Source organism: Heptranchias perlo, chromosome 15, assembly GCF_035084215.1.
Source record: "Heptranchias perlo isolate sHepPer1 chromosome 15, sHepPer1.hap1, whole genome shotgun sequence".
Taxonomy (NCBI): Eukaryota; Metazoa; Chordata; class Chondrichthyes; order Hexanchiformes; family Hexanchidae; genus Heptranchias; species Heptranchias perlo.
The window spans coordinates 38,665,462-38,686,591 of record NC_090339.1 but is presented as its reverse complement, the minus strand read 5'-3'; the positions used below and the strand labels follow the sequence as shown (position 1 = coordinate 38,686,591).

The 21,130-nt window shown below is 41.5% G+C and overlaps 1 protein-coding gene across 1 annotated transcript in view; it reads left to right on the top strand.

The window, feature by feature from the left end:
* Positions 1–21,130, top strand: part of cul4b (cullin 4B) — a 76,794-nt gene that overhangs the window by 37,689 nt on the left and 17,975 nt on the right. Inside the window, exons 9-13 of the mRNA XM_067997097.1 lie at positions 2,750–2,817; positions 3,069–3,187; positions 8,497–8,689; positions 18,605–18,709; positions 19,576–19,686. Of these exons, the coding sequence (XP_067853198.1) occupies positions 2,750–2,817; positions 3,069–3,187; positions 8,497–8,689; positions 18,605–18,709; positions 19,576–19,686 (596 nt within the window). The remainder of the gene's footprint in view (positions 1–2,749; positions 2,818–3,068; positions 3,188–8,496; positions 8,690–18,604; positions 18,710–19,575; positions 19,687–21,130) is intronic.

Genomic DNA, 21,130 nt, shown 5'->3' with positions numbered 1-21,130 from the left:
CCCCTAGAAATAAAGGCCAATTTTCCATTTGCCTTCCGGTTTACCTGCTGCACCTGTATGTTGACTTTTTGTGTTTCATGTACGAGGACACCCAGATCCCACTGTACCACAGCATTTTGTAGTATTTCTCCATTCAAATAATATTTTGCTTTTTTATTTTTCCTCCCAAAGTGGGTGACTTCACATTTCCCACATTATATTCCATCTGCCGAATTTTTGCCCATTTGCTTAACTGTCAATATCCCTTCGCAGACACTTTGTGTCCTCCTCGCAACTTGCTTTTCCACCTATCTTTGTATCATCAGCAAGTTTGGCCACAAGACACTCTGTTCCTTCATCCAAGTCATTGATATATATTGTAAATAGTTGAGGCCGCAGCACTGATCCCTGCGGCACCCCACTAGTTACAGATTGCCATTTTGAAAATGACCCTTTAATCCCAACTCTTTGTTTTCTGTTAGTTAGCCAATCCTCTATCCATGCCAATATATTACCCCTAACACCACAAGCTCTTATCTTGTGCAGTAATCTTTCATGTGGCACCTTATCGAATGCCTTTTGGAAATCCAAATATACTGCATCCATTGGTTCCCCTTTATCCACCCTGCCTCTTACTTCCTCAAAGAACTCTAATAAATTTGTCAGACATGATTTCCCCTTCATAAAACCATGTTGACTCTCCTTGATTGTATTACGAGTCTCCAAATGTCCTGCTACTACTTCCTTAATAATGGATTCTAGCATTTTCCCAATGACAGATGTTGGGCTAACTGGTCTATAGTTACCTGCTTTCTGTCTCACTCCCTTCTTGAATGGGGTGTTATGTTTGCGGTTTTCCAATTCGCTGGGACCTTTCCAGAATCTAATTCTGGAAGATTACAACCAAATCAACCAAACCAATTACTATCGATCTCAGCCTTGAATATACTCAATGACTGAGCATCCCTCTAAGTGAAGAAATTCCTCCTCATTTCAGTCCTAAATGCCCGACCCCTTATCCTGAGACTATGCCCTCTAATTCTAGACTCTTTAGCCAGGGGAAACAGCCTCACAGCATCTACCCTCTCAAGCCTTCTAAGATTTTTATATGTTGTTGGGGGTGATGGAAGAGTGGACCAGGGTATCGCGGAGGGAACGATCCCTTCGGAATGCTGAAAGGGGAGGGGAAGATGTGTTTGGTGGTGGCGTCGCGCTGAAGATGGCGGAGGATGATACGTTGAATGTGGAGGCTGGTAGGGTGGAAAGTGAGGACAAGGGGGACCCTATCATGGTTCTGGGAGGGAGGAGAAGAGGTGAGGGAAGAAGTGCAGGAAATGGGATGGACACGGTCAAGGACCCTGTCAACTGCAGTGGAGGGGAATCCTCGCTTAAGGAAAAAGGAAGATGTATCAGAAGCACTGGTGTGGAAGGTGGCATTGTCAGAATGGATGCGATGTAGACAGAGAAACTGGGAGAAGGGAGTCGAGTCCTTACAGGAAGCGGAGTGGGAGGAAGTGTCATCAAAGTAGCTGTGGGAGTCGGTGGGCTTATAGTGGATATTGGTAGTCAGTCTATCCCCAGAAATGGAGATAGAGAATTTGAGGAAGGGAAGGAAAGAGTTGGAGTTGGAGATGGACCATGTGAAGGCGAGAGAAGGGTGGAAATTGGAAGCAAAGTTGATGAAATTTCCCAGTTCGGGGCGAGAGCAAGAAATGGCACCAATATAGTCATCAGTGTACTGGAAAAAGAGATGAGGGAGGGGACCTGCATAGGACTGGAATAAAGAATGTTCCACGTAACCCACAAAAAGGCAGGCATAGCAACACCTTTTATTTGGAGGAAGTGAGTGGAGTCAAAGGAGAAGTTGTTCAACGTAAGAACAAGTTCAGCCAGGAGAGTGGTGGTGGATGGGGACTGGTTGGGCCTCCGTTCAAAGACGAAGCGGAGGGCCCACAGGCCATCCAGGTGGGGCATGGAGGTGTAGAGGGACTGGACGTCCATGTTGCAAAGGAGACGGTTAGGGCTGGGGAACTGGAAACTGTTAGTGTCGAAAGAGACTGGAAAAGGGGAGAAAAGTAGAGTCGAGATAGGAAGAAATAAGTTCCGTGGGGCAAGGGCAGGCTAAAACAATGGGTCAACTGGGGCAGTCCTGTTTGTAATTGGATAGCTCTTTCAAAGAACTGACACTGGCATGATGGGCCGAATTGTCTCCTGCGCTGTATCATTCTATGATTATTACTTTATTATATACACGCAAGCTGTGACTTAGATGGGTGAGCAATTGGCATAAAGGCTTCAGCCTACGGCTGCTGTAAACTGCAGTCATTCTACACCCATCCACAGTCCTTCAATCTGAAGTCTGGCTGAAAGATGACCCATATGTAACTACTGATTATTACTTGCTGTGGCAGTGACCAGTTGACTGTTAGGATTATTTTTTGGGCATATATCTATCTAACGCAACAAGGGTTAAGGAACAATAGATAGTTAAGAAGCACTATCTACTGAAAAAATGATCTTTTGGATTGATTGCCTTGCGATCTTTTAATCAGATTGTTTCTTAAATTCCTTAACCTATTCATAATCTTTGCTTATGGATTGGGTTTAAATAATGCCCATGTTTTCAAGGAATCTATGAGTTTCTTCTATATTTTAATACGATACTGCAAGGAAGTAGATTTTAGACTCTGCAAAATGAAAATTGTTGCAGGTACTTATTTAATTAAACTATTTTAAAAGCTTTTTTTGATCTGTGTTCTAATTTTTTCAGGAAGCCTCTAATAGCTACAGTGGAAAAACAGCTTTTAGGTGAACATTTACCAGCCATTCTCCAGAAAGGTAACCTGGATTTTTACACACTAATGTAAACTGTTCTGTGTGTAACTGTATAGTTCAGCACCAATAAGCTTTAATTAAATTAATTTGTTAATTCTTTTCTTGGAGCTTGACAACAAAATATCAGTAATGAGCTGAAACTTAGATTTGCCCAACAGTTACTTTGTTCCATGATAGAATTTTTGATTTTGCAATGCTTCTGCATTTTTGTCCCACCCCAAAAAAAAACCAAATTATTCTTAAAAACCCTGCAGGTTTAAACAGCCTTCTGGATGAAAACAGGATACAAGATCTTTCTCTTCTCTACCAGCTTTTTAGTAGGGTTCGAGGTGGAGTACAGGTTCTTCTGCAACATTGGATTGAATATATAAAGGTATATTAAGTTCATTTCTTAACATAGTAGTTAACCTCCAGCTGCATAATTTTAGTGAACATGAAACGATACCAGTAACTTAACGTGAATTAAAGGTTGCAAGCTGCCTACAGCATTCTGTCAATTAACCTAAACAGTTGTAAGTTATTTTGAAAGTGCTGCATCCACCTTCCAGTCTCAAGTTTATATGTTGTTGGCTAAAACTACCAAACTCTTAAGTTTGTAAATTCCCTCCTATTTTTACTTCCAGCATACGGTACTGTGCATTTTTCTGTAGTTAACTATAGCTGCTACTTAACAGCCGAGATGCAAATTTTGTCAAGCTGTCTAAGATCTTAGATGACTCTTCTGAGTCCACAATTCCGCTTAGCTTGGTTTCCTCTGTAAATGTAATACCTTTGCACTGAGACTGTGTTTACAGGGTACATATGTTTACCAGAAAGAGTAAATCCTTGGACTCCCACTCAATACCTTTCTTCCACCTACCCATTTGCAACCTAGCTTCCTTTATGACTGGTGCAATTCAGGTCCTCTCTCAAAAACTTTTTCTCATGCCAACGCAAAGGTCCACTTCCACAGGCAAGCCCATACTTCCTATGAGCTGAAATATGATCACATGGGGGATATTGTTCACTGAAATAAATTGGAAAGCCAGGTGGCGAAGGATAGAATACTGGAGCCTGGTCTTCATTTGCTTCCAAGCCTTTATTCACAGAGATCCACATTACCCACTCCACACCCTCGATAAGCTCTCATATAAATGGATACAAGAGAGTCCCCAGTTGATATGCACCACCTGAATACAATTAACACTAATTGATATAAATCATATGGATACAATTAACATTCACTAGATGAACAATAACATCACACTCTTCTAACTAGACAAATAACACTCTGATAGGCATTTCTCCAGACTAAACTATAAATCAGATTGCTTAAGAAACTAAATTATCAGAAGCAAATGTTTAAAAACAGTAGCAGATAGGTAAATCAGCATTTTTAACTTTGAATCTGTTACATAATAAAATGTCTCAAAATTCTCAATTCTCTGTAGTCTTACATTTTACTTTGGACCGAAGTAAAAGGAGTGAATCAAAGTTTATACATGGGGAGAGAACACGGCATGAGTATTGGATTGCCGCAGCAAAAACCTGGCACACAAACAATGGGTCACATAGCCTTCCTCTGTGCAGTAAACTTCTGTGGTTCAAAGTTGGATATTCGCAGAGTGCTCTTAAAGTGCAGCTGGATAGCTGGCTGGGAAAACAGAAATTCAATTTTAAAAAAACCTTTATCGGGCAACAGTTATACTTCCTCTTTACTTTGGACTCTGAACAAAGATCGGGGAAGACCAAAAGACTATCTCACAATTAATAGGGCTGTTGATCACATGGGTTTTGAAGGTATGTAAGTGGCTTGGCAGGTGTTCTTTATCATGTTTACACATGTAAACAATTTTACAACACCAAGTTATAGTCCAGCAATTTTATTTTAAATTCACAAGCTTTCGGAGGCTTCCTCCTTCCTCAGGTAAATGTTCAGGAGCTCCTCGAAGCCTACGCATTTATACATATAGAACAATACATGGTGTTTACAGAATGCCCCTGCAACTGCCCGTTGCCAAGGCAATCACCGTGTTCAGACAGAGAGGTGTCACCTGCAGAACCCCCGAATACACATTCAACAAAAAAACAAACAGGAAAAAAAACAGAGAGAGGCAGAAACATCCGGAAGGCAGAGAAAGCCAGCAAATGACCCATTATATTAAAAACAGATAACATTTGTTCGCTGGTGGGGTAACGTGTAGCGTGACATGAACCCAAGATCCCGGTTGAGGCCGTCCTCATGGGTGCGGAACTTGGCTATCAATTTCTGCTCGACGATTTTGCGTTGTCGTGTGTCTCGAAGGCCGCCTTGGAGTACGCTTACCCGAAGGTCGGTGGATGAATGTCCATGACTGCTGAAGTGTTCCCCGACTGGGAGGGAACCCTCCTGTTTGGCGATTGTTGCGCGGTGTCCGTTCATCCGTTGTCGCAGCGTCTGCATGGTCTCGCCAATGTACCATGCTCTGGGGCATCCTTTCCTGCAACGTATGAGGTAGACAACGTTGGCCGAGTCACAGGTGTATGAACCATGCACCTGGTGGGTGGTGTCCTCTCGTGTGATGGTGGTATCTGTGTCGATGATCTGGCATGTCTTGCAGAGGTTACCGTGGCAGGGTTGTGTGGTGTCGTGGACGCTGTTCTCTTGAAAGCTAGGTAATTTGCTGCGAACGATGGTCTGTTTGAGGTTGGGTGGCTGTTTAAAGGCGAGTAGTGGAGGTGTGGGGATGGCCATAGCGAGGTGTTTGTCCTCATTGATGACATGTTGAAGGCTGCGGAGAACATGGCGTAGTTTCTCCGCTCCGGGGAAGTACTGGACGACAAAGGGTACTCTGTTGGTTGCGTCCCGTGTTAGTCTCCTGAGGAGGTCTATGCGATTTTTTGCTGTGGCCCGTCGGAACTGTCGATCGATGAGTCGAGCGTCATATCCCGTTCTTACTAGGGCGTCTTTCAGCGTCTGTAGGTGTCCATCGCGTTCCTCCTCGTCTGAGCAGACCCTGTGTATTCGCAGGGCCTGTCCATAGGGGATGGCCTCTTTGACGTGGTTAGGGTGGAAGCTGGAAAAGTGGAGCATCGTGAGGTTGTCCGTGGGCTTGCGGTAGAGTGAGGTGCTGAGGTGCCCGTCTTTGATGGAGATTCGTGTGTCCAAGAAAGAAACTGATTCTGAGGAGTAGTCCATGGTGAGCTTGATGGTGGGATGGAACTTGTTGATGTTATCGTGTAGTCTCTTTAGTGATTCCTTGCCGTGGGTCCATAGAAAGAAAATGTCGTCGATGTATCTGGTGTATAGTGTTGGTTGGAGGTCTTGTGCAGTGAAGAAGTCCTGCTCGAACTTGTGCATGAAAATGTTGGCGTATTGGGGTGCGAATTTGGTCCCCATGGCTGTTCCGTGTGTTTGGGTAAAGAACTGGTTATCGAAGGTGAAGACATTGTGATCCAGGATGAAGCGGATGAGTTGTAGGATGGCTTCCGGAGATTGGCTGTTGTTGGTGTTGAGTATTGATGCTGTCGCGTGGGGGATACTGGTGTATAGTGCCGAGACGTCCATCGTGGTGAGAAGTGTTCCTGGTTCAACTGGTCCGTGGGTACTGAGTTTTTGTACACCAGTATCCCCCACGATGACGGCATCGCTGCGACAGCCATCCTACAACTCATCCGCTTCATCCTGGATCACAATGTCTTCACCTTCGATAACCAGTTCTTTACCCAAACACACGGAACAGCCATGGGGACCAAATTCGCACCCCAATACGCCAACATTTTCATGCACAAGTTCGAGCAGGACTTCTTCACTGCACAAGACCTCCAACCAACACTATACACCAGATACATCGACGACATTTTCTTTCTATGGACCCACGGCAAGGAATCACTAAAGAGACTACACGATAACATCAACAAGTTCCATCCCACCATCAAGCTCACCATGGACTACTCCTCAGAATCAGTTTCTTTCTTGGACACACGAATCTCCATCAAAGACGGGCACCTCAGCACCTCACTCTACCGCAAGCCCACGGACAACCTCACGATGCTCCACTTTTCCAGCTTCCACCCTAACCACGTCAAAGAGGCCATCCCCTATGGACAGGCCCTGCGAATACACAGGGTCTGCTCAGACGAGGAGGAACGCGATGGACACCTACAGACGCTGAAAGACGCCCTAGTAAGAACGGGATATGACGCTCGACTCATCGATCGACAGTTCCGACGGGCCACAGCAAAAAATCGCATAGACCTCCTCAGGAGACTAACACGGGACGCAACCAACAGAGTACCCTTTGTCGTCCAGTACTTCCCCGGAGCGGAGAAACTACGCCATGTTCTCCGCAGCCTTCAACATGTCTTCAATGAGGACAAACACCTCGCTATGGCCATCCCCACACCTCCACTACTCGCCTTTAAACAGCCACCCAACCTCAAACAGACCATCGTTCGCAGCAAATTACCTAGCTTTCAAGAGAACAGCGTCCACGACACCACACAACCCTGCCACGGTAACCTCTGCAAGACATGCCAGATCATCGACACAGATACCACCATCACACGAGAGGACACCACCCACCAGGTGCATGGTTCATACTCCTGTGACTCGGCCAACGTTGTCTACCTCATACGTTGCAGGAAAGGATGCCCCAGAGCATGGTACATTGGCGAGACCATGCAGACGCTGCGACAACGGATGAACGGACACCGCGCAACAATCGCCAAACAGGAGGGTTCCCTCCCAGTCGGGGAACACTTCAGCAGTCATGGACATTCATCCACCGACCTTCGGGTAAGCGTACTCCAAGGCGGCCTTCGAGACACACGACAACGCAAAATCGTCGAGCAGAAATTGATAGCCAAGTTCCGCACCCATGAGGACGGCCTCAACCGGGATCTTGGGTTCATGTCACGCTACACGTTACCCCACCAGCGAACAAATGTTATCTGTTTTTAATATAATGGGTCATTTGCTGGCTTTCTCTGCCTTCCGGATGTTTCTGCCTCTCTCTTTTTTTTCCTGTTTGTTTTTTTGTTGAATGTGTATTCGGGGGTTCTGCAGGTGACACCTCTCTGTCTGAACACGGTGATTGCCTTGGCAACGGGCAGTTGCAGGGGCATTCTGTAAACACCATGTATTGTTCTATATGTATAAATGCGTAGGCTTCGAGGAGCTCCTGAACATTTACCTGAGGAAGGAGGAAGCCTCCGAAAGCTTGTGAATTTAAAATAAAATTGCTGGACTATAACTTGGTGTTGTAAAATTGTTTACAATTGTCAACCCCAGTCCATCACCGGCATCTCCACATCATGTTTACACATGTGCAACAAAGCAAATCTCAAGAGAAATAGCTTTCTCCCCTGGTGAGCTGGTCAGCATCACTTTTACTGGATAATTGAAAAAACCATTGATATAACAAACTGGTTGCTGTCCTGGCTCGTACCTGAAGAATGGTTACCTTAGCAAGATACTGGAGGGATGCAAGTGATGTGGAACTGTACCCTGGCAAGAGTTTACACTTTCAAGCAGGGAGATTGTGGGGGTGGGGGGGGTCTTAACTTTTGAAAATATCATTCAGGCTGTACACTTTCTTTAAATCTTTGTGGTTGCAGCCAGATATTTTACTGCAAAACAGTGTAGTCATGTAAGTATTTCCAATTAGAGTTAGTCTTCCTCAGAATTTTGATTAAAATTGGTTAATTATTTTTATTCCTCAGACCTTTGGCAGTACAATAGTAATTAATCCTGAAAAAGATAAAACGATGGTTCAAGAACTGCTAGATTTCAAGGACAAAGTGGATCACGTAGTAGATGTCTGCTTCCTGAAGAATGAAAAATTTGTCAATGCAATGAAAGAAGCCTTTGAAACCTTCATAAACAAACGACCCAATAAACCAGCTGAACTAATAGGTATGGATATCAGTTTTTGATAGATATTACGTAGAGAATAATAGCATCTGATAATTTGAAAAGTTTTCTTAACTAACGGTAATGAGTAACCTGAGCTTGTGTATTTCACAACAGTTAGACTTTATCTTAAAGGGACATAGCTGCATCGTAGCAGAATAGTAGATTGTGCATTATATGGTATAAAATTCCTATCCTTCTAAAACAGTGCATCATTGAACATACCATAAACAATGCCGTCGAGATCACAAGTAATATAAAACTGGTGCATCTAGCATGAATTTCCTGTTTTATACTTCAAGTGGCATACTTAATTTCTGTCACACTTCAAAAGAAAGCATAAAGAAACAAGTATTCATTTGACATAGGAGCCAGAGTATATGTAAACTCTGATTCAAGAACAATTAACTCTGATCATGTAAGTGTTTACTTAACAGCATTAGACTTTGTAGTCTTAAAGGCACACTGCTTCAGCTAAACAGCTGAATAATTCTAGTATAACATGGTCCTTATAAAAGAGTATCAAGTGACTGATGTACTGTATGTGTGTGTATTTCCCTTGATGTTGCTCACATTGAGTTGGAGGATATGTTTTATCCTCTCCAACATATAATATTTTAAGAAGAACTAATTTATGGTAATTGAATAAGTCAAATTCATTTATATTGTACCAGTGGATTTCGCCTTGTGCAGCTCATGGTGAGTTAGAGCATCCAAACTCTTCCCCCCCCCCCCCCCCCCCCCCCGTCTATCAATATCTTTGCCCACCTACTCTCCTTTTCTCCCCCACCCTGTTGCACCCTCTCTTGCCCTACTGCATGGCACTTTTCTCCATCTTCTACCACATCCTGTTAGTTCTCTGCCTGCATGTCCTTCCTCTTCCTCCACTCCCCTCTCTCTCCTCTGTCTCCATCATCTTACCTTCTCCCCATTGCTCCTTCCAGCTCCTCTGCACTGGCACTTTAGAAACCTCAAAACACTTAAAATGCTTGCAGTATTTCAAACAATATAAGCACTTAAGAGGACAGAAATGCTCATTCCTGTTAGGAAACCGGCAGAAGAAGACCCAGAAGAAGCCAGGGAAGGTGGGTGGATGGCCTGAGGCCAGAAACCCAGGCCCCTGCTCAGAAAACCCTTTAAATGAAACCACTGACTCCCCTGTTGCGACCCGCCCCTGCCCTGCAAGTAGCGAACCTCCTACTTTGGAGTCCAACTTTAGAAGATGTAAACAGAGGCAAGTGAAATGACGTAGTATTTTAAGGATGGAAATAGCTGTGACAGGAAAGTGTTACTGAACGTAAGTGTTACTCGACAAGAAGTGCGCACATATGTGATACTTGTAATATATACTTGATTTTCCGTGGCGCTGCTCAATGGAGATAAATATCAGTTGTAATTTTAAAGTAAGTCAGTGTGTTCTAGTCTTTAAAGGAAGTAGTTTGATCTCTGAGGATCTGGGATATGGTTTAGGGGATGGAGAAGAGAGGTCTACAAGTGAGGATGGTTGGATTTATAAAATGAGAATGTGAATTAAAATTTGAGTTAGGCATAGGTTTTGTATTCATTTTGTGGATTACATCTTAATAAATATTTATGGAAAGTTGTGTGTTGCTCTGCCTTGTTTGAGCAAGTCTGTTGGTTTATTGCCTTTCAAATTTGTTGTTTTTCTGTTCTGTATGTTTTGCACTTTAATCTGTAACATCCATTTGTGTATCTTTGTTGCATTGTCTCTTACTGCAACTATAACATTTGTTTTATTAATAGACTTTCTGTTGGTCTTGTTATCCTGATTGTTGTTTTTTGTTTGTTTTGTTGTGGTGTTGTTTCAGACAAGCATTTATTTCTGGTGAAAGAACCCAGAATAGTTTCAAAAAGGGAAATGGATAAATATTTGAAAAGAAAAGTTTCAAGTATGGGAAAGAGCAATGGAATGGGACTTGACTGGCTTGTTGTTTGAGCGCCAACAGGTGCGATGGGCCAAATGACAGCCTCCTGTGCTGTAAAGTTCTTTGATTCTGTCTAGTTGTTTCTGACTCTGGGCTTTTGTGCATCTTTGCCCCACCGTTGACTGGTGTGCCTTCAGTCGTCTGTGCTCTACACTCTGGAATTCCCTTTCTAAAATTCATTGCCTCATCTTCTTTAAGATCTTCCTTAAAACCTATCTCTGACCCAATGTTTGGTCACCCCTCCTAATACCTCCATTGACTTGGCTTCCTTTTTTGCCTGAATATGACTTTGTGAAGAACCTTGGGGCATCTTTCTACGTTAAAGGTGTTATCTAAATGCTAGTTGTTTAATGACTAATGGCTGCTGTAAGAAAAGCTCTCTTTTGCTCTTTGAGCTAGTTATATTCTGAATTGTATTTTTTTTAATATGTTTTGTATCTTATTTGCATTGCATTGTTTGATATGCTTCTTGCGCTTGTACAATTGTGAATTTGGTCTGCCTGAGCGGTTTCCTTATCTGAAGGAATGGGCGATAGAGGGCATTAGTTTTTGGGACCGGCCTGATGGACTGCAGAGTCTTTTCTGGTACGGTACTTTCCTATGTCTGTTGGATTTTACTTGCTGAATGTACCTTAATCCAATTTCTGTTTATGCCTTGTCTGGATTTAATGACCTCATTTATCTTGGAAGACAGAGTGCTACATAACTTGGAGTAATTTCATTTTAAGTCTGTAATTTGTATAAAAAATAACCATTTAAGAAAGAAAAAGAATTATTACCCAGGATTAGTTTTTAGATTTATTAACCCTCTGTGGTGGGGAAATAAAAGTAGTACCTATATTTGATTCAGTATGCATTTATTACAAAATTGAGTTTTTGTAATATCAGTTGAAGGGATTATAATTTTTAAAGCATTCCATATATATATATTTTAATATTGATTCAATCTTAATTTAAATTCAGATTTAGTATCTAATGTGCTGTATTAATGGGATTATGCTTGCCAAACCTTCCTAATCAGATTAATTCAAGAAATATGTATTTAATATTTAGTTTTTTGGGCTATATGTGCGAAGTATTTTTCACAGATCTAACTATGTACAGTACTAGGTTACTAAAGCTATTTTTGTTTAACTGATTTATTTCTAGCATTCTGGAAACCATTTTGTGACTGTGGAGACATTCTATTAGATTATAGAGCTGGCCATATGCCACTCTTTATACTTACTTGAGCTTAGACCATCAGAAGTCTTGCGTCTTAAAGCTTTGTGAATGTTGAGAAGGGTTAAGATATTTATAGGACTATTAACATAGGTCAAAATTCTGTGTTTTTTTCCATATTACGCTAACTGTTGTCAATTTAATGCTTTTAACAGAATTTACCATGTGATTTTGTTGGAATCTTGTTTTGAAAAATAATGTTATGAACCAGGTAGTATTCATAGTTGTTTGTATTTAGAAAGATTGGCTCAGGGAGGAATCTCTGAGTCAATGCTAACTATGAGAAATTATATTTGAAGATAAAATAGTAGCACCTATGGAAATAATTTTATGCTTATGCAGAACTAATATAAATAAAAGGCAGCACTGACAGTCTTTAGGCCTAATTGTATTGAGGTCTACAGTTACAAGCTACCAACAACCAATTCAAATGTGCAAGAAACAATAGCTTCCCAAATGCGACTTTGTATTACATTTTCACTTCACATTTTTAAAAGGTTCTCGTATGGAATGATAGGGTTAGATGAAGTAGGGAGGGAGAAGGCTCATGTGGAGCATAAACACCGGCATGGACCTGTTGAGCCGAATGGCATTCTAAGTGGAAAGTCTCCTTTTTCTGCTATTGATAGATCTGATGTGGATGCACTCTGTGTAGATTCTAAGCACTTTCGTGTAGTGGCTGTCTGTTGCTTGTTGTAGTTGAGGTGGGTGAAATACTGGATGAAGAAGTCTGCGGTAGGAAGGCCAGTGCCAGAGAGCCCATCATGTATGAGGCTGTGGGATTCTAAATGCAGGCCATTGGCTCCATATGGCTGTTTGATTAAGGGTGAAGAGCACTACATTTTCATATGTAATAAAAATGGCGTGGAGGAAGGGGTCATAGGCTGCAGTAAGTGAATTAAAAGTGGCTGGGGTCGAGGAGGAAATGGGTGACTTAATAAGAAGTGGTTGGGAGGAGGAATTTTTTTTAAACTTATGAAGGCAATGCACCTGAAATGTCAACCTGTTGTTTCTCTTCACAGATGTTTGCTTTCTGCTGAGTATTTCCAGCATTTTTTAAATTTCAGATTAAAAATAGTTCATCACATTTATTGCAGATGCAAAAAAAAATCAAAAATAGTCAGTGACTTAATGCTGCCTGTTTCTGACCTGCACCTAAAACTCATTGTTTTCCTCTGCAACAATTTAACTTTGAATCACCTCAGCCTGTTTACTAACAACTAAACACTTAGAAGAAGAAAGTCAGCCCGTCTGACCTGAGCACTGATTTCAAAAATATAAAGCAATTAGACCTGGTGGCCTTATGGCTACCCACGTGCACTTCAGGATAATGCATTTTGTATTATGCTCCTGTCTCCTCAAAGTGTTGCATTTTTTCACTTGCCAGGAACAGCACCATGGGAAAGCCACCAATATATATATATATTTTAGCAGATCTGTTGTGGCACTTTTCACAGTGAGTGACATGAGCATAGAATGATACAGCACAGAAGGCAGCCCATCGTGCCTGTGCTGGATGTTTGAAAGAGCTATCCAATTAGCCCCAGTCCCCTGCTCTTTCCCCACAGCCCTGTAAATTTTTCCCCTTCAAGTATTTATCCTATTTCCTTTTAAAAGTTACTGTTGAATCTGCTTCTGCATTCCAGATCATCATAACTTGCTACATAAAAAACATTCTCCTCATGTCACCTCTGTTTCTTTTGCCAATTTCCTTAAATCTGACCCTTCTGCCATTGAAAACAGTTTTTCCTTATTTACTCTATCAAAACCGTTTATGATTTTGAACATCTCTCTCAAATCCTCCCCTTAACCTTCTCTGGTCTAAGGAGAACAACTCTAGTTTCTCCTGTCTCTCCACGTAAATGAAGTCTTGCATCCCTGGTACCATTCCAATAAATCTCCTCTGCACCCTCTGTAAGGCCTTAACATCCTTCCTAAAGTGTGGTGCCCAGAATTGAACACAATACTCCAGCTGGGGCCTAACCAGTTATTTATAAAGGTTTAGCATAACTTTCTTGCTTTTGTACCCTATGCCTCTGTTTATAAAGCCATGGATTGCATACGCTTTTTTAACTGCCTTCTCAACTTGTCCTGGCAAACTTTAAAGATTTGTGTACGTACACTCCTAGGTGTCTCTGTTCCTGCACCCCCTTTAAAATTGTACCATTTAGTTTATATTGCCTCTCCTCATTCTTCCTCCCAAAATGCATCACTTCACACTTCTGTGTTAAATTTCATCTGCCATGTGTCTACCCATTTCACCTGTCTGTCTATGTCCTCCTGAAGCCTGTTACTGTCGTCCTCACTGTTTACTACATTTCCGAGTTTCATTTCATCTGCAAACTTTGAAATTATACCCTCTATACCCAAGTCCAGGTCAATAATATATATCAAAAAGAGCAGTGGTCCTAATACTGACCCCTGGGGGAACACCACTTTATACTTCCCTCCAGTCTGAAAAACAACCGTTCACCACTACTCTCTGCTTTCTATCTTAGTCAATTTTGTATCCACTCTGACACTGCCTCTTTAATCTCATGGGCTTCAATTTTGCTAACAAGTCTATTATGTGGTACTTTATCAAACACCTTTTGAAAGTCCATATGTACAACATCAACTGCACTACCTTCATCAACCCTCTCTGTTACTTCATCAAAGAACTCAATCAAGTTAGTCAAAGACAATTTTCCTTTAACAAATCTGTGCTGACTTTCATTTATTAGCCCATACTTTTCCAAGTGCCAATTAATTTTGTCCTGGATTATTGTGTCTTAAAGTTTCCCCACCACCGACGTTAGGCTGACTGGCCTGTAATTACCGGGTTTATCCCCCTCCCGTTTTTTGAACAGGGTGTAACATTTGCAGTCCTCTGGCTTCTAATGAGAATTGGAAGATTGTGGCCAGAGCCTCTGCTATCTCCACCCTTACTTCCCTCCGCAACCAAGGATGCATCCCATTCGGACCGGTTGACCTTTCTGCTTTGAGCGCTGCCAATCTTTTAAGTACCTCCTCTCTATCTATTTTTATCCTATCCCATTTTCTCTACTACCTCCTCCTTTACTGTGACATTGACAGCATCCTGCTTTAGTGAATTAGATGCAATTACTCATTTAGTACCTCAGCCATGCCTTCTGCCTCCACAAGAAGATCTCCTTTTCGGTCAGTAATTGGTCCTACCCTTCCTTTGACTACCCTTTTACTATTTATATGTTTATAAGACTTTTGGGTTCCCTTTCATGTTAGCCGAGAATCTATTCTCATACACTGTCTTTGCCCATCTTATTTCCTTTTTCAGTTCTCCTCTGTACTTTCTGTATTCAGCTTGGTTCTCTTCTGTATTATGAGCCTGCTGTTTATCATAAGCATCCTTTTTCTGTTCTATTTTAATCTCTATCTTTACTGATCCAGGGAGCTCTAGCTTTGGGCACCCTTTTCCCCTTCATGGAAATGTATCTAGTCTGTACCCGAACTATCTCCTCTTTGAAGGCCTCTCATTGCTCATTTACTGTTTTACCTGCCAATCTTTAATTCCAATCTACCTGGGCCAGATCCTCTTTCAACTCTCTGAAATTAGCTCTCCTCCAGTTGAATATTTTCACGTTTGATTGTTCCTTGTCCTTTTCCATAGCTACTCTAAACCTAATATTATGATCACTGTTTCCCAAATGCTCCCCCACTGAAACTTGCTCAACTTCATTCCAGATCCAGCACTGCTTCCTTCCTCATTGGGCTGGAAACATAATTAAGAAAGTTCTCTTGTACACTTTTTGTGAATTCCTCCCCCTCTTTTCCCTTAACACTTGTTGTTTTTCCAGTCTATGTTTGGATAATTGAAGTCCCCTATTATCACTACTCTATAGTTCTTGCATCTTTCTGTAATTTGCCTGCAAATTTTCTCCTCTATCTCCTTCTCACTATTTGGTGGTCTATAGTATAAACCCCGCAACGTAATAGCTCCTCTATTGTTCTTTAATTCTAACCAAATAGATTCTGTCTTTGAATCCTCAAGTACATCATCCCTTTCCAGTGCTGTAACAGTATCTTTGATCAATACTGCCAGCACCCCTCTCTTTTTTTCCTCCCCTATCTCTCCTTATATGTTTTAAGGACAGGAACTTTATGCTATGTAATGCACATTAATTATTTTACTGCTATGGTGAAGTTGTCATTTTAAGGCCATAGTCTAATTGGTGGTAAGTAAACCTGAAATGAATTCAGAGTTTAACTGCTATTCGTGTTCCATGTCAGAACCCTGGCACAGATTGTCTTTTTTTGTGATTGGTAATGTTGACCAAGAGCTTGCAAACATTCTGACACCATTCAGGACAAAGCAGCCCACTTGATTGGTACCCCATCCACCACCCTAAACATTCACTTCCTTCACCGGCGCACTGTGGCTGCAGTGTGTACCGTCCACAGGATGCACTACAGCAACTAATCAAGGATTCTTCAACAGCACCTCCCAAACCCATGACCTCTACCACCTAGAAGGACAAGAGCAGCAGGCACAAGAGAACAACACCACCTGCACGTTCCCCTCCAAGTCACACACCATCCCGACTTGGAAATATATCGCCGTTCCTTCATCGTCGCTGGGTCAAAATCCTGCAACTCCCTTCCTAACAGCACTGGGAGAACCTTCACCACACGGACTGCAGCGGTTCAAGAAGACGGCTCATCACCACCTTCTCAAGGGCAATTAGGGATGGGCAATAAGTGCTGGTCTCGCCAGCGACGCCCACATCCCATGAACGAATTTTTAAAAAAACTGGTGTTTTCAGTTCTTGGACAGTTTCTTCGTACATTCCAAATGGCTGCCTTTGTTTATACAGAAATTCGAGTGTGGTATTTAAAGTGTGATTGATAAGTGTGACAGACAGGAAATGGATGTGTGATATATCAGAAATGTGTGCTTGGATGTATGACATTTGTTATGTTACTATAAGTGTTGGTATCGCTCAAGATAAGTAGCATGATCTGACGAAGGGTCATCGACCAGTTTCGAAGAGGGGTCATCAACCTAAAACGTTAACTCTGTTTCTTTCTTCACAGATACCGCCTGATTTGCTCAGTATTTCCAGCAATTTGTGTTTTTATTTCAAATTTCCAGCATCTGCAGTATTTTGCTTTTGTTTAAATAGCATGATCTGCTGCTTATAAGAACATAACAAATAGGAGCAGGAGTAGGCCAAACAGCCCCTCGAACCTGCTCCACCATTCAAAAAGATCATGGCTGATCTTCGACCTCAACCCCACTTTCTTGCCCGATCCCCATATCCCTTGACTATCTTAGAGTGCAAAAATCTATTGATCTCAGCCTTGAATATAGTCAACGACTAAGCATCCACAAAATGCCATTATATCGTGTAATGTACAATGTATTACTCTCAAGGCCCCTTTGGGGGGGAGAAAGAGAAACAGCTTGCATTTATATAGTGCCTTTCACATCCTCAAGGTATCTGAACACTCTTAAAAGGCAATAATTACTTCTGAATTGTAGTCACTTGCTGTGTTAAGAAAATATGGCAGCCAATTTATGCACAGTGATGTCCCACATACAGTAGTGAGAATAATGACCATTTAAGCTATTTTGGTAGTGTTGGTTGAGAGATGAAAGCCAGGATACCAGGTGAACTCCCACCTTTTCTTTGCCAAATGTTATGAGATCCTTTAAATCCACCTTTTATGGCAACAAAGTTTAAGTGTTAAGTAAGCATAGGCTCAGGATAATCAAAATTTATTTGGTATGGGAATTTTGCAGATTGGAATGTACTTTTCAGTTTCAGGCTGTAGCTCAGAAGCACCCAGCATCTTCAGATATATCTGTAGGAGTGTCATGTCTGAGCGTGACATCTAGATGTGTTCAGTGTACCATTCTTAATGTAGATAGTAGAACTCCTACAGTGTTTATGGTGAGTCCAAGGATATGCTGTTTTAGAACAGGTGTTACACCACATAGCGGCATGTAAATGAAGGGCAATTGCAGCTGCTTGTAAATTTCTGGCTCCAGTCAGAAGAATCCAGCAAGAAATTGATTTTATTTGTTAGTGGTCAAATATTGGGTAACTTAACAAATAAGTGGTTATTTGAGCCTGAGACTCTTATTGTATGGATGTGCAACACTTGGGACAAATAATGCTGTAAAGTATGACACCTTAGAGGTTTTATGTCTTCATAAGGTGTAACATGATGGCTGTTTGCTAGGTGCAAGCTGTAATTATATAAAAAGATTATTTCTTTTGAGTAGTAGACACTATTTCAGAACTTAGAGCATGGGTTTCCTGGAATGTGTCAGTGTTTGCAGGAATTACCTACACACAAGTTTGTAAACCACTGCCCTATATATTGCATTTAGTTTCAGCTGCAGAAAAGGACCATGTAAAAAGAGTGGTGACAACAGTAGAAAAACTTGCCATTTGATTGATTGAATACTGACAAAACTTCAGTTTTTGAATTGAATAACAAAGAGCTCAGATTGGTCTGGTTGGCTAGATTGCCATAAACTCACTGTCTGGGCTTATGAATGAAGAATAATTACTTGGGCAAGTTACCAGAGGGCTGTGGTGCCTGTGGGACACATACTTGTAAGACCATTGCCTTCAGAAGAAAAAGAGGGGGAGTAAAGTGATTTTAAAAAAAATCTAAAATATAGACATGTCAGGTAAAAATTTCCCAGATTAAAAGTGTAATTTAACATTGAAGATTAGACATGAAAACAGCCCTTTAAGTGGTATGTGCTTTTCTGTTTCAGCCAAATATGTAGATTCAAAGCTTCGAGCTGGCAACAAAGAAGCTACTGACGAAGAGCTTGAGAAGATGCTGGACAAAATTATGATAATATTTAGATTCATTTATGGTATGTGTGAAATGAGTGTTAAAAAAAACTGCAATTTTTTATTTATAAATTATTGCACGCACCCCCCACCCCACCATTGACCTGGTGGGTAAAAACACTGCCTGGTGTACCATAGAGCCATTTAGACCAGAAGTTAACAGGCTTGAAGCCCACAGCTAATTTCATCCAGGGCAGTCGTTGAATGCTACAGAGGTCCTCCATCTAATTACTACCCAGTGACCTTATTGGAAAGAATGTATATGTCGGGAGTGCAACTGGCCTACGTTGTGTTGTCTTTCCTTCAGCCCTCTCTTCCCCCCCCCCCCCCCCCCTCCCCAGAGTGGTTGAGTTGCCTACCAGCATGTACTGTCTAGGCTCACGCATGAAGAATGGCCACTTACGTGAGCTATCAGAGGGTGACTGGCTGTGAACTGATCCCCAGCAAGGAATTAAATATCTTCAGGAGTGAAGAAATTTGATGGCGAAGGTAGGGGAGGGGGAACAAGTCCAGACTTCCATTATCTAAAATGTGCAAAACTCTCTTTATATTTGCATTGAGTGTTGCAAATGAATTCAAGGTGTGAAATCATATGATGCTTTAATTCCCAGTAAGTTCTAATCTTCTGGTTGGGCAACAAAATGCTTATTTTGATTTACTCTTGTAAAATATGTCATTGAACCATTTTCAAAGTGTTGCTTTTAGTAATTTTATAGAAGCATATTTAGTATAATGTGATAGAGGATATTTTGTCAGCTAGGAACTATAAATGTAATTTTCATTCTGGTCATTAGTAGGATTCCAAATTCTACTGTGGAGGAGGACTTTGAATCCTTTTAATTTATATATAGTTGATTTCTAAGTTTTTCTTTTCTTGCAAAAAAAACAGGAAAAGACGTATTTGAGGCTTTTTACAAGAAGGATTTGGCAAAGAGACTGTTGGTAGGAAAGAGTGCATCAGTAGATGCAGAAAAATCAATGCTGTCAAAACTGAAACATGGTGAGTTTGCTTTTATCACAAAGTTGAGCTGTAGAGTATGTGCTGCAGTTCCTGGTGGATAGTTTTTTAAAAAAGTTTTTATACTTTTTTTGTTGCTGATTCCAGGTCTGTTCACAACTAGTTTGTTTCAAAAATATATTTAGCAACCAGAAAAACCTCCAACTTTGCAGCTCACAATCCTAAATGGAGAAGGTTTGTTATTGAAGCAAAAGTATGTCAAAATGAATAGTAGAATGTATTTCATTGCCTTATGCTGCAGTTGCTTGTAAACTGCTGGGCATTTGAAGCCTCGTTCTTGTGCTGTGGCCACCTCATGGGCCAACATGCAGGGCTTTCTCTTGATTCTAAGTACGTGGAATAATGTGTGCTTTTACTAAGTGCCAAAATGTTCTGCACTCCAAGCTGATCTCGCATTTTAAATTGGTTATTCACATTTATTACTGTGCTACTTTTGGTCTAATCCACTTGCATATGAAGGATGAACAGATTAATTCCCTTAGTATGGTATTCTTGTTTTTCAGTGTAGTTTGTCCAGCACATGGAATGCCCCCTTCCTTTAATTTTGTCATGGACTTTGTCAAGCTTCATCGTGTGTGTGTGTGTGTGTGTGTGTGATTCTTATGTCAACTTACTCTCTGCTCCATAGAACTGAAGAAGCAAGTCAAAACAAGATCTTGTGCAACAACGCAGGTTCTTTGTATTAAGAGACTATGGTGATTGAGTGAAGGTGGCTCATCACCGCACCTAGGGATGGACAACAAATGCTGGTCTTGCTAGCATCACCCATATCCCGAGAATGAATGAGTTAAAGTTATATATTTTCCTTTTTTACCTGCACAGCCACTTGTGAACTTTTGTTGTTTTATTACTTTTAACCATTATCCCCACGTGGTATAAATGTGCCTGGAGTTTTCTAAACTCACATACTGTGCGCTATCGAAATTGACCTGCAACCTATAACTTTGGTGTGAAGTACTAGCTCCCACACATAGTATCATAGTAGGTACAGCACAGGAGGCGGCCATTCGGCCCGTCGTGCCTATGCCAGCTCTTTGAAAGAGCTATCCATTTAGTCCCGTTCATAGAATCATAGAATGGCTTATAGCACAGGAGGAGGCCATTGGCTCATCGAGCCCGTGCCAGCTCTTTGTAAGATCAATCCAGTTAGTCCCATTCCCCCACTCATTCCCTGTAGCCCTGCAAATTTTTTCCCTTCAAGTATTCATCCAATTCCCTTTTACAAGTTCCCTCATTACAACTCACTGCTTAAAAAAAATGTTTCTTTATGTCCTCTCTGGCTCTTTTGCCGATCACCTTAAATCTGTGTGCCCTCGTTACCGACCCTTCTGGCACTGGAAACACAGTTTCTCCTTATTTCCTCTATCAAAACTGTTCATGATTTTGAACACTCTATCAAATTTCCCCTTAACCACCTCTGTTCTAA